Source organism: Amphiura filiformis, unplaced genomic scaffold (assembly GCF_039555335.1).
Source record: "Amphiura filiformis unplaced genomic scaffold, Afil_fr2py scaffold_48, whole genome shotgun sequence".
Classification (NCBI taxonomy): Eukaryota; Metazoa; Echinodermata; class Ophiuroidea; order Amphilepidida; family Amphiuridae; genus Amphiura; species Amphiura filiformis.
Window position 1 is genome coordinate 533268 of NW_027305512.1, and position 13454 is coordinate 546721.

The window sequence follows — 13454 nt, forward strand, 5'->3', positions numbered from 1 at the left end:
TTTTTTGTAATTGAGGTCCGATTTGAGAAAAATGCATTTTAAAATTGAGATTTACATAGACGCCTGTGTAAAATCAATTAGTAATTAAGCATTATCTCCAAAATGAAGCAGGTGTTAAGGTTAAAAATGGTGTTAATTATTAGAGATTGTCAATATATACAACATATCAAAGAATACATTTTTTGTCATTTTTTACCATGTAATGGAAATTGTACCCAACTTATGACATGCGACCAGGTATCATTTATTTTAAAACTTTTTTGTGACAAGTACAGTTCAAAGTTTTAAGAACTGTAATTTTCATGAAAAATTAATCGCCAAACACCCTAATTTGCATAAATTAACATAATTGTTAGTTTTGGGTCTGAAAGTAAGGTTTTTGGGCCATTTTAACACTTACTGCAGTTTTAACTTGTTATAATTGTGTTTTTTTAATTTCTTGAAAAATATGCTGTTATGACACCACTTAAGGGGGTACTACACCCCTCGATAAATTTGTGTCTATTTTTGCATTTTTCTCAAAAACTAATAACACAGTGGTAACAAAAGTTATGTATACAGTCTGTAGGGGCAAGGAATCCAATTACTACACTGGAATTTCAGTGACCCAAGACAAGCGGGTTGATATTTATGATCAGAAATAAGGTACCGCTAGGATGTACCTCGTTTCCTATCATATATTGAACCGCTTGTCTTGAGTCACTGAAATTTCAGTGCAGTAATTGGATTCCTTGCCCCAATAATATACATTAATATCCTGGACCCCCGATAAAGCACCATTGCACCTTAACCGCTATGCATACGCACTACCTCGCAGAGTTCTCCCTTGACTTGTTGGCACTTCATGATCACTAAAATTTTCCAGTTGGCACTTCAAATAAACTAGTTGAGAAGGCCTGCTGTAGAGTTACGTATGTATGTAGTAAATTTTAAAATTGGCACTTACACAACAATCCGTCTGCTGACATGATAGTATTTCCTCCCATGGCGGTCATAACCAAGTGGCTCGTGCCGAATCAACATTCCACTTTTTTCAACTTCTGAGATGCAATCCACAACTCCTGGAACCTGATGTTCCAAACAAACTGCACATAACCAATCATCTTCTGGAACTTCATACAAAGGAGGATCTACACACTCTAAATGGTACACTGCTGAACATGTCTCACAACACAACAAGTCTCCCAGTCTGTGACAGTTGCGACAATGATCATCATACGTAATTGCACCCTCGCCTAAGATTTCTTCTCGTACTTTGTTGGAAGCAAGAAATTGGTCAGTCAAAAATAAAAGAACTTTGACCTTGTCAGTTACGGTTAAAAATGGATAATTTTCTGCTTCAACGTAGGGGAGATATTCATGGTATTCTTTGTCACATTCGATATATGATCTAACAACTTCTGGCCAAGTCATACCATCAAGAAGGAATAGCTGAATGTTGACGCTGTCTCGGCAATCATGAGGCCCGAAGGTTGTACTGTTACCATCTTCCTCACGTAATAATGCTCTCATTAGTGAAATATGTATTTCTGCTAGCATGTTGCATTGCTCTTCACTGACAAGCGCTGCACAAAAATCTTCAAATCGGCAAGGGGATAATCTCAACTGCTGATGGAAATGTCTGAGAACTTCATACACAGCAATTGCATCCAGAAGGTCCTTGTTCTCAATAAGAAGATCATTTGAAGATTTTGGCAGATCTAATGTGGGGACATCTTCTTTTTCTAACCAAACTGGCGTTGGGGGTCTGAAAGTTCTTGGCGGGACACGCTTCCGACCTGGCGTGCTGCTTGCACCACTTTCAACGCTAGCTTCACTTTCCTCTGATACATCACTTTCAGCTTCTGCTTCTGAGGCTGAAGAATGTGACGAACTCTCTTCCTCGTCTTCTTCCACATCACTTTCATCATAATATTCATCTGGTTCACTTTCATCAGAACTGTCTGCTGGTTTATATTTTTTGACAGGTTTCTTTGGTTGTTTTGGTGTTGATGTTGTTGTTGCTGATACTGACAGTGATTTTTGGGCAGAAATAACTTCTTGAATGAGCTGCTTGCTCTTTTGGGCTGCTGCCCGTGTACTCCGGCGTGCAGCAGGAGTTAATGACGGTGTCGAAGATCTACTCACGGATACTGGAGTGCTTGACCGAGAACTGGATGGACTTGGTGCCGCCGATGCTTCCCGGCTGTTGCTGGCATCGCTCGGTGCAGCTCGACCGCCACGGCCGCGGCCGACCTTCTTGCGTTTTGTTTCACTTGATGGAGTAGACTCACGAGAAGCATTGGCAGATCCGCGAGGTCTTCCCCTTCCTCTTTTCATGTTTTACCCGACCTCTTTCACATCAATAGAGAGAGACTGGTCCTAATGTTATTGTGAACGGGATTCCGGGACGGGATGTAGAGCGAGTACGTTGTATTTTGGTCTTCTATTTATAAACTACACGCTGAATACAGCAGCTGTCCGCCATTTTCCGAATCAAATGACCACGTGACCTTGTCGGAATCCTATTTTTGCTCGATTTCGCCTAGAAAACATCTAGATCGTGGGGGTTTCCCCTCATGACTGTGATACTGCTCATACAGGTATTGTGACAGCTCTATCTGGAGCCCGGGTCATGTTCGGAAAAGCCGCAAAATATGATCAAAGACGAAATCAGCCTACATACATATATCTTTCACTGTGATTGGTTGTTTAACTAAGTAGCTAAACGTTGATTGTATCATCAAAATCGAAGTATTTTAAGCAAGACTGCCTATAAATGGTTTGCAATTATTTAAAACATGTAAATTATTAATATATAAACTTTTCTTTTTGTCACGAAAAGCTGCAAAAGATGTTACCAAGGTGTATGCCTTTTTCACTACAACCAATCACAGATCGTCTTTCATATCATGGTTGTTTGAAACGCTCACACACTGCGCTTCGCGTAATTTGCGATCAATCAACGTTTCTCGACCTGTTGCTACTTTAAGAAAATATAATTATAAGCCTAAATTTAGGATGTCTGAAATGGCGATACGCATGATGGTTGGGTCTGAGCCTCATTTATGCATGGTGGTGTGCGATTTATCGCTGTCGTAGTGCACGTTACATATAGTGCTAGGCCAACTGGATCACGCTTTCTTGTTCCGGGTCTTAAGGGCTGGGGTATGAACGTTTGGACAGTATTTATTTTGGGATATTAGAGCACATCAGACATATCGAATTGCATTCTGAATACGAAGAATGTCATTCTGATATCAAATAATTTTGATTTTTGAAATTCGCAATTTAATACACATTTTATGGCAAATCATTAAAATCGATATTTTGATATTTAACAGTACTTGAGGTAAACTTTATAAATCTGATGATTTATACTTAAAGTGTATGTAGGTGGGATGAAAAGCCGACGATCAATTGAAAATTTTGACCTTTCGTATTGAAGATATGGATTTTTTCCCCAAAACACCAAAAAAAATTAGGTCTTTTTGGGAAAAAATCCATATCTTCAATATGAAAGGTCAAAATTTTCAATTGACCGTCGGATTTTCCTCCCTGCTACATACACTTTAAGAATATATCATTAGATTTATATAATTTACTTCGAGGACTGTTATATATCAAAATTTGAAAAATATCAAATTTTTATAATTTGTCATAAAATTTGTATTATATTGTGATTTTTAAAAATGAAAATTATTTGATATCAGAAAGACATGCTTCGTATTCAGAATGCAATTCGATAGGTCTGAGGTGCTCTCATGTCCCACAAAAATACTGTCGAAACGCAATAAACGCTCATTTTGGATCCCTTAATACGAACCACTGATCGAAATGATCACAACACAAAGCCTATGGCATATCAAAATTCGGAACAGGTGTATGAGCCCAGGCTTGGAGCAGTAACCAATGGTTACTAACGTCCCGACTAACGTGCACTACGACAGGAGGGCCGGAAAGTGGCGTTGCGTCATACTAGGGGCACGGGGGGGACCTACATCAACCGTTTTGTCAAGGAACATGCATTTATTTATTTTACAACTATGTTTGATTTTATACCGTAAATGGGGTAACTTAGAGTTTTTAAACCACTGCTTCCAAACAAAACCAATTAAATTTGTAATTAGGCCTAACTCTATTTTATGTCACTCACTTACTCTCTCGAATGGTGACCGCAGCAGGGCCCTCAACTTTCACCAATAGGCCTACTAGTAGGGCCTACCCAATGATCCCCTTTAAATTCAGCTGCAATGACCCCAGTTTTTTTAGAATTTTATCACCAAAATGCATGCCATTATAAATAATGCGGAAACTTTGTCCCCCGTCAGTTTGGCCTTGAATGATGAATTTTTTTGCCCCATAGGCCACTTTCCAACCCCATGCACCAAGTGACCGTATGTCTCCCTCCTTTGATCAATGTCATGATTAGTATTGATTACTTGGAAAATCTTTTCAAAAAGTTTTCAATACCGTTAGTATGTTAAGGGTAGACGAAGTATTAGGGGCGAGATGGCCGAGTGGTTTTAAGGCATTGCGCTGCCGGCCGGGAGATACGATCGACGAGGGTTCGAGCCTTGGGCTTGCCTTAGGTGAAAATTCTCTTCCCTCCCAAAAAGTTCCTATATGGTCAGGAATCCTTCAATTCAGTTCAGAAATTTAATCTCAGAATTTAATTGAAGAATTTCTTCTCGCCCCCATACACTGCTTATCACGTGCAGATATAGGTAGTGTATGTGCTTCGTCCGTGGTTCGGAAGTCACGTAAAGCCGTTGGTCCCGTGTACAGGAGGGCTCTCGATCATCCCCAGGCCCGTACGCAGGGGGGGTGCGGGGGGTGCGGAGCACCCCCCCCAAATCTGGCAAAGTGTACAAAAAGTCCCAAAATTTCAGAATTTGCGAGCGTAGCGAGCAAAAAAATGGTGTTTTTTACGCTTTTTTGGACAAAAAAGGTCCACATTTGGTCCACTTTTCACAAAATCGCCCCCCCCCCCTTGGAAAAAGGTCCACTTTTTCAAAATCAGCACCCCCCCCAAATGAAATCCTGCGTACGGGCCTGATCATCCCTGTGCACGTAAAAGTGTCAGAGCTATTCGGAAAGAGTAGGGGATCACCCCCGGTTCTGGTATCTGTACCCCCCCCCCTAGGTTCCAGGGCAGTAGTAGTTGTCTGTACAGTAATAGATTAGTTGTGTGTGTGAAATGGTGATATAGATTATACATGTAAAAATCGAAATTGAAAATTACACTGCCGTTGCAGTGACGCGTGAATTGTCGAAATACACTGCCGTTGCAGTGGTGCGCCTGAAAAATAGGCGGGATTTCCTTGAATTATTATTATTATTATTATTAGCTGGTATTGTTAGTCGAAGCAACCTAAAAATCGATTTTCATTATCTATAGAGATCAATATATTATTGAAAATTAACACCTTGATAGTTTGCGAAAGTTCATTCCACAAATCGTATACTTTGCAAACTTGCTTTGATGATTTATTGTTGTTAATGAGTTATGTAGGCCTACGTCGTACCGGTAACTCAAGAACCGCAGCACCTATTAAAAGTATAGGCCTATCTGTGATATTTTAAATCTTCTACACGCTCGTTATGAATATGCAGTTTTTGCCAAAGCTCACTACCATTCGTATGATGCTGTGAAGTGTGAACTACCAAATCACAACAGTTTAAAATAATTAATAACCTTAAGGCTGAGTTCACATAGAAGTATACGGTATACGGTATTCGCTATACGAAATACGCTCATTCGATCAGGCTGAGCGCTGAGTTCATATAGGAGTATACTATGTGAACTCAGCCTGATCGAATGAGCGTATTTCGTATAGCGATTAGCGAGTCTAGGCATGATAGGTCAGTTTACCAATTTTCTTCGTCTAATCAAATGCTTGTAAGTTTACTTCTTGAGGTCACATTGCATTCAATGAGGTGTCATAATGTGCAGAATTAGATAGTGCATCTATTTAAAACAAAATGAATTTACCCACATATGGTTTAGTTTTAAAATTAGGACGGCATACGCTGCACTAAGATCAAACACGCACGATTCTCACTAATTCCCACTATAGGCTACTACTATACACGCAGGTATACGGCCTTTTCGAATACGGTGCCCTCTTATGTGACCCGGTACTATGAAATTACCTTGCTCGATTTAAGCTATACGTGTAGGCCTACACCTGCAAAACGTGCACCGTATACCCGAATAGTATATACTTCTATGTGATCGTAGCCTTATGTGACCCGCCGTACTATGAAATTGTCTTGCTCGATTTTAAGCTATACGCGTGCACCTGCAAAACGTGCACCGTAGGCCTATACCCGAATAGTATACTTCTATGTGAACGCAGCCTTAGGGATCCAAAATGAGCGTTTATTGCGTTTCGACAGTATTTTTGTGGGACATGAGAGCACCTCAGACCTATCGAATTGCATTCTGAATACGAAGCATGTCTTTCTGATATCAAATAATTTTCATTTTTTAAAAATCACAATATAATACAAATTTTATGACAAATTATAAAAATTTGATATTTTTCAAATTGTTGATATATAACAGTCCTCGAAGTAAATTATATAAATCTAATGATATATTCTTAAAGTGTATGTAGCAGGGAGGAAAAGCCGACGGTCAATTGAAAATTTTGACCTTTCATATATTGAAGATATGGATTTTTTTCCCAAAAGACCTAATTTTTTTTTGGTGTTTTGGGAAAAAAATCCATATCTTCAATACGAAAGGTCAAAATTTTCAATTGATCGTCGGCTTTTCATCCCACCTACATACACTTTAAGTATAAGTCATCAGATTTATAAAGTTTACTTCAAGTACTGTTAAATATCAAAAATATCAATTTTTAATGATTTGCCATAAAATGTGTATTAAATTGCGAATTTCAAAAATCAAAATTATTTGATATCAGAATGACATTCTTCGTATTCAGAATGCAATTCGATATGCCTGATGTGCTCTAATGTCCCAAAATAAATACTGTCCAAACGTTCATACCCCAGCCCTTAATCACTGTTAAAAAGTTTATTAGTCCGCAGGAGTCTACCGCGGGAGTCTACCCTCACTCTTTCTTTACCATGGAAGTAAACTAAAGCCAGGCCTCATCGTTTACCTCGGCGACCGAAAATGCTGAAATCAACAGTAGCGTAACTAGGGGGCAGGGGGGCAACGTCCCCGGGCGCTACGGGGCGCCAAATTGCATATAGGGTATAATCTTCTTCCACGGTAAACCAAACAGCTTCCGTGGTAAACCTTATAGCGCCATCACTTGATGAAAGTACGTTATTAGTAGGCGTGAGTTAAAAGCTATCTGGGCTAGAACTATTGCGACTGTAGGGGTGAGCTTGCCTACAGGTAAAACAAAATACTTGTGGCGGTTTATATTACACGTCTAGTTTAGGGCAACAGGGGTGGAAAGGAGGGTAGGCCTACTACGGGGATGTGCGACAGATTCGGGGTGCATTTTGGTTTATTGATGGCCCTCAATTTCATGAAAATTTGGTTTAAGAAAGATTTTTTTTTTTTTAATTAAAATGTTTCCCAAATATTTATCGGAGTGCCATTTTTTTTATTGTTACCATGGCGTGCGATAATAAATAGGCCTATTAATATAATTTTTAAATGCTATTTTATTATTTTGTTATTAATTGAAAATCTAAAATAGTATAAAATCGTATATGATGCCTTAAATTAAAGTTTAAAACGTTCTTCCAATATTAATAACTATTATTAAATAGTTCCTAACATCTCGGACAACACGCCCCCCCCCACCAACACGCACACCCCCACATCAACAACCACATGCCAAGTCTTGGCGAAAGTCTACCTTGCACATCGTGCACGCGCGCGTGCACCATCCAGCATTGTCCCGCTAAAATACACTACCCTATTACGAGCAATGGAATAGCCCGTCAATCATGCACAGTGGTTGCTCCTGGAAGGAAGATTATACCCGATGTGACGCGGTTGCTCATGGAAGACAAAAAGGATTATACCCCTTTTCCCAAATTGACCAACTTCAGCATCGATTCTGCGCCCCTCAAGCGCAAAATTTTCACGGGGGGGGCATTATGTATCCTTAGCCCTGGGCGCCACAACCCCTAGCTATACACCACTGCCCGCGTCTAAGATATTCGCGGGGGGTTGTTTTTGCCCCAGGCGCTACCAACCCTAGTTACGCCACTGGAAATCAATGTCATTAATTTACTAACAAAAACAAACAAAACATAGGCCTCACTTTTCCAAAAACTTACCACGTGAAACGAATTTTTGAATCCCCCCTCCCACTCCTGATCCTAGCATCCTCTTTTTATGACATTTTTCAGTAGATATAGGCCTATCCACGAAAAAACGTATTCCCAAAATTTCAGTTGATTCCGATTTTGCGTTTGCGAGTTATGCATGATTTAGTGTATAGGCCCTAGGCCTACTATTACCAGCTCCATGCTAAACGAATTAATCTGCAAGAAATTTTTGGTACATAAACATTATGTAGCCAGAGGTACCGGTATCCAGTGGTATGAAAATCTCAACTTTTTTTGAGAAAAGTGGGGGGATGAGGCTGTGGATCACGAATTTGACACCGCACCATCGACACCGCCTGCCGTAAACGTAAACGAAAGTCAGTAAATTTTCATCGTCAACCGTGTAATTGAATGGGATTATTTTGAAATTTTAAAACGCTTGAAATATCACAAACAAATAGGCCTAATTGATAAATAATATAAATACAAGCTAAAACCGTTGGGGTTCGATAATGAACCCCACAAAACTAACCGAGTATATTGGAACTGCCATACGGCCGGGCGGTTTCACAAGTTGCCTGCTCGATCATGTCATCCGCCGCCTGAGTTTGCGCGTAGCTGCAGAAGTTTTATGGGCGGCCAATACGGTCAAAATGCATGGTCTATAAAGAAGCCGGTAAGTTGCATATATATACAAGTCACACTAGGCATGCTAGGTATGAAAGTTATTTTACTGCAGTTCTCTGGGTTGATATAGCATGAATAAATGTTAATCTTTCCCTAGAGCAGCCAGTGCACATACATATGTTTGGCTACAAAACGATTCTCTTAGTCTGTATAGTCCTCGAGTCAGTAAAGTTAAGTAAAATCAAATTTTGAGATTTTCTCAAAAATTGTTAATTTTGGCAGGAATTGGTTATGCTAGTTGGATTCCATTCCTTGTATCATTTCCTTTCTGTTTGTATATACTTATACTTCTCATCATTACATTTAGAGATACAATAAAACTGATAAGGTATACAGACGTAAAACCTCGTCTACAAGCATATATAGTGTTTTGATGAAAGCTAAATTAATACGATACATGCGTAAATATGCCAAGGCAATAGATTGGTCTTACAATAATACCGTAATTGTTTGAATATGCATGGATCTGTAATTTATTTGCTCAAATTCCAAAATGGCGCCTGGATTAATTCAACTTTCATCACTGCATATCAAAACCTTTAGTAACATTTCAGAATCAGTGAATCCACGACAGACTTGGCCATTCAAAACGCAACAGAAAACTGGCTAAAAATGGCCAAATTTTTCTTTAAATCGCCGTCAATTTCGAACTAGTGAACTCAGAATTATATTCCCACGTTTATATTACCTCGAGATATTCCTTAAGCCTAAAATAATTTTTTTTAAAGCTGTAGGTGCTTCCATGAACCCGTCTGAATTTTTATTTATTCCATGTTTTCACTAAATTGTGTTCCTTTCCCTGCGTGGAATAAAGTTTTTCTGGGTTTTCCTGTCAAACCTGCCCTGTTCCAACAGTCACTCTACGAAATAGCGCTACGCTATTAAAAATGTCCTCGGGTTAATCGACTGTATAGACATTTTCCCTAATGGTCATCTAAAAATGGTTATGATAGACCTGAATTTAGTCTCGCCGCATACAAAAAACTATGGGTACCCCCTAATCAGAAGTCAGTTCTAGTCCCTTCGATAACTCGCTGGGTCTGCTAGTCTTAGTCACAGTCTATATGGCACAGCATAATTCGCATTACAGTGAAATGCGACCAAGCGTAGACTTTGCGTAGACTATACGATCTATTTTAGCATGACTCCACATAGCTCGCGTTCATGAAGGTCACTTTCGTTTTTCATTGCGCAGTGAATATTATTTTGGGTAAAAACATGTTACTTTTCACATAGAAAGGTTTTGATATGAGAGGCACTCTATATGCTTGTAGACGAGGTTTTACGGTATATGCACAGTTTTAATTTCCACCTCAATACACCTAGCACCCAGCACACAATTTCATCCAAGCGCTTCCCAGCAAGCAGTGAATTGTCTCTACATAGTCTATGATTATACATTGAGTGCATAGCACCGATGAGCTGTGTGAGCTCATAGCTCAGTGGTGACAAAAGGAACATTTTCTAAGTAGTAATGTCAATCCAGCACCTTTTGGTGACAAAATAAGTCTATGGTATAAATGCGCACGAAGCGCGCGAAAAAATTTGCCATATTGAAGCAAAAGTGGTGAAACATTCAAAAGTGAAATAAATTCGCGCGAAGCGCGCAACATTTGGCACTTTTGGGGCTTAAATGACCAAATATTGGTTAGAAACAGGCGTCAACATTGGGGGGGGGGGATGAGTATGGACCACCCTCCCTGACAAAATATTGGGGGGATCCCCTATCCCCCGGGATCAACGCTATATGAGTTTCAAGTATCTCCCAGCTCCCTTTTTGTGAAATTTTGATCAATGCCTGATCAATGCCCCTAGTGCCTGTAGCGCCCGGTCACGTCCCCCCTTGCCCGGGGTGGGGGTGCTCGCTTGTGTTTATTATATCGGGCAAAACTTATGACCGATGTGGCTTGCCATACCTATACACCAAAGCCGTAACATATCGCGAACTTCTTTCGTCTAGATTGGCACCTACCCTCTCATCTCACGTTTTTATGTCAGAAATTAACATAACCATAGACGTAGATCCCGGGGGATGGGTGGGGGGGGGGTAAATCCCCCAATTTTGTAAGGGATCATGGTCTATACAATCACTCCCCTCCCACAGTGTCATCGCCCCGATATCTTCATGGCAGAAATCGCCATGGTAGTGAATCCACCGCCACGCGGGCCATTTTGTTCCGACCGATTTAATAGTTTTTAGACGCATAATGGGTCGAAGGACATCTGACTAAGGCTATTGACCTCGCTGTGTGTGAGCATGAAAAATCTATGGTGTGAGTTAGCATGGTACGACATAGGTCACTGCTTTTAGACTACCTCCACGATTGACCTAGGCCTATACACTGCGCTATATAATTCGGCACATATAAAATCAGAATTATTGTCAGTTTTTTGAGTTCAAGACGCAAGCTTCTTCCTCAAGACGCTAGCTATAACGACTATCATATCTGTTCAACATGTATATTCAAGTGCAAGGAACCACATCTGGCTTCTTTATACGAAATCATTTACGAGAGATATTCATCATTTTCTATCCCGGTATCCAAAGATTTTCGTCTGAATATCAACATCGTGCATAGCACATTCACGTGTATCGATCCCGGGTATTTATTTTATTATCTCTGCTGTACCAAGTAATTATTAGCCCGCAGGCGATGTCGGTGTGCCCCCTCAATGTTGGCGCCTGATGGGTTTCTGACCAAATTAACCTCATATTTGCCCATTTTAGCCCCAAAGTGCAAATTTTCGCGTGCTTCTCGCGCATTTATTCTACTTTTACACCATATTTAAAATTTTCCACGCGCCTAGCGCCCATTTGTACCATAAATTTATTCTGTCGCCAAAAGGTGCTGGATTGACTATACTTAAAGAAACTTTTATCTACGCCACTGAACATAACTCAAAAAACAGAAAACAGAAATTGTCTTCGTTGAACTTCTCAGTGATCACAACCCCGGGGGGGGGGGTACTCAAGTTTGGTTTTGGTAGGGACGTGCCGCTGAGATTTTGGAAGTGGACCCATATACCAAAAGTCAAAATTTTCGGCCGAATTTAACCAAAATTGTCTTGTTTTTTACAAATTTTCCCAAAATTTTTGCTAGATTTAGGAAAAAATGGGCTGTTTTTCGAAAAAATTGAGAACATTTTGAAAAAAGGACCCATTCATATACCAAAATAGGCTTGGAAAAAGGAGTCATTGATATACCCAGAGAAGATAACTTCTCTGATATACCAGAAGGCCGAAAATGCTACCCATTGCGGCACGTCCGTCCCCGTATGGTCATTTGCACCGAGTACCCCCGGGTGATCATCAACAAAAGACTATAGAATAAAAGGATTGTTCCCCGGGGATTGTTCACACGTACATTGATGCTAACACTTCAAAATAACAATGAGATCCGAAACCGAAAACTGAAACAGGAACCGAAACTGAAAAGATAAAACGACCCTAAATATAATAACTTTTATAAAACTAATAATATTTCACGATGTCACGTGGGAATGTACTTTGAATATCTGTTCAGACAAGTATAATTATGGAATATTTCTCCACGAATGAGTGCCAAGATTAATCTGAATGGGTCTGCATAGTGCATACACACCCCTACACGTACCGTCACGTGTAGGCCTACACCGCACGGGCTAATGGGATGTGTCGGGAGATTTTGTCAAATTGATAGAAAATGTGTTTTCATTGTGTAATAATGTAAAGTGAACTATAGCGCTAGCCTAATGGCGGATTTTAAGGTTAAATACAATTGATTTTCAAGGCTTGATTCCATGGGGCGTAAGTTAATAATGGAAACAGCCATGCAGAAAAGAATGAACTCACGCGTACATGTACAATAGTGAATCAATCTGAACTAAAACGTAAGTCATCCGGCCTATGTTGCAGGGATAGGTAGGGGGCGACCATGATAGGACCATATGGGCTGATGGGGGGGTGATTGTGGGCAGCCGGTTTCGGCAGTTTTCCTTTGGATTTTCTAAATTTTCAATTTTTAAAATTATCCTGGATGATCTGTCGTGAAATAAGTCAATGCTTCTATAGACTATAATAGGCCTAGTAGGCCTAATTATACCCTGATTATGCAATATATAGGCCTACAACAATAACTACAACAACAATAACAAAACCAACAACCAATATTTTGTTAATCTAATTTGTAAAAATATATTCATAGGCCGCGATATAGCCTAAAATTCCTGAATTATATAATGAAAAAAACGGGCAAAAACAATCAATCGCTGCAGTCAGAAAGAAAGAAACGAACAAGAAAAATGAAAAAAAAAAAAGGTGAGAGAAAAATAAAATAACATAAATGGAATGGACACCCGGAATGGACAACACGGGGACTCGAACACGTACCAAAGTTTTCCAGCTCAAAACTATAGTATCATATAGTCTAACGTGAGTCCGGCGCGCTAACCGATTGAGCCACTTGGGGACATATGAAATTGATCGATCTCAAACTGACTATTATGGAATAGTGCATAACAGGCTTTTATGATAAACAAGC

General features: G+C 39.8%; 1 protein-coding gene across 2 annotated transcripts in view; it reads right to left on the minus strand.

Moving 5' to 3' along the window:
* LOC140144300 (nucleosome-remodeling factor subunit BPTF-like) overlaps nucleotides 1-2711 on the minus strand; it is a 65390-nt gene extending 62679 nt beyond the window's left edge. For both annotated transcript variants that reach the window (XM_072166125.1, XM_072166124.1), the window contains exon 1: nucleotides 947-2711. In XM_072166125.1, the coding sequence (XP_072022226.1) occupies nucleotides 947-2319 (1373 nt within the window). In that variant the 5' untranslated portion in view covers nucleotides 2320-2711. The remainder of the gene's footprint in view (nucleotides 1-946) is intronic.
* Nucleotides 2712-13454: the final 10743 nt, after the last annotated feature.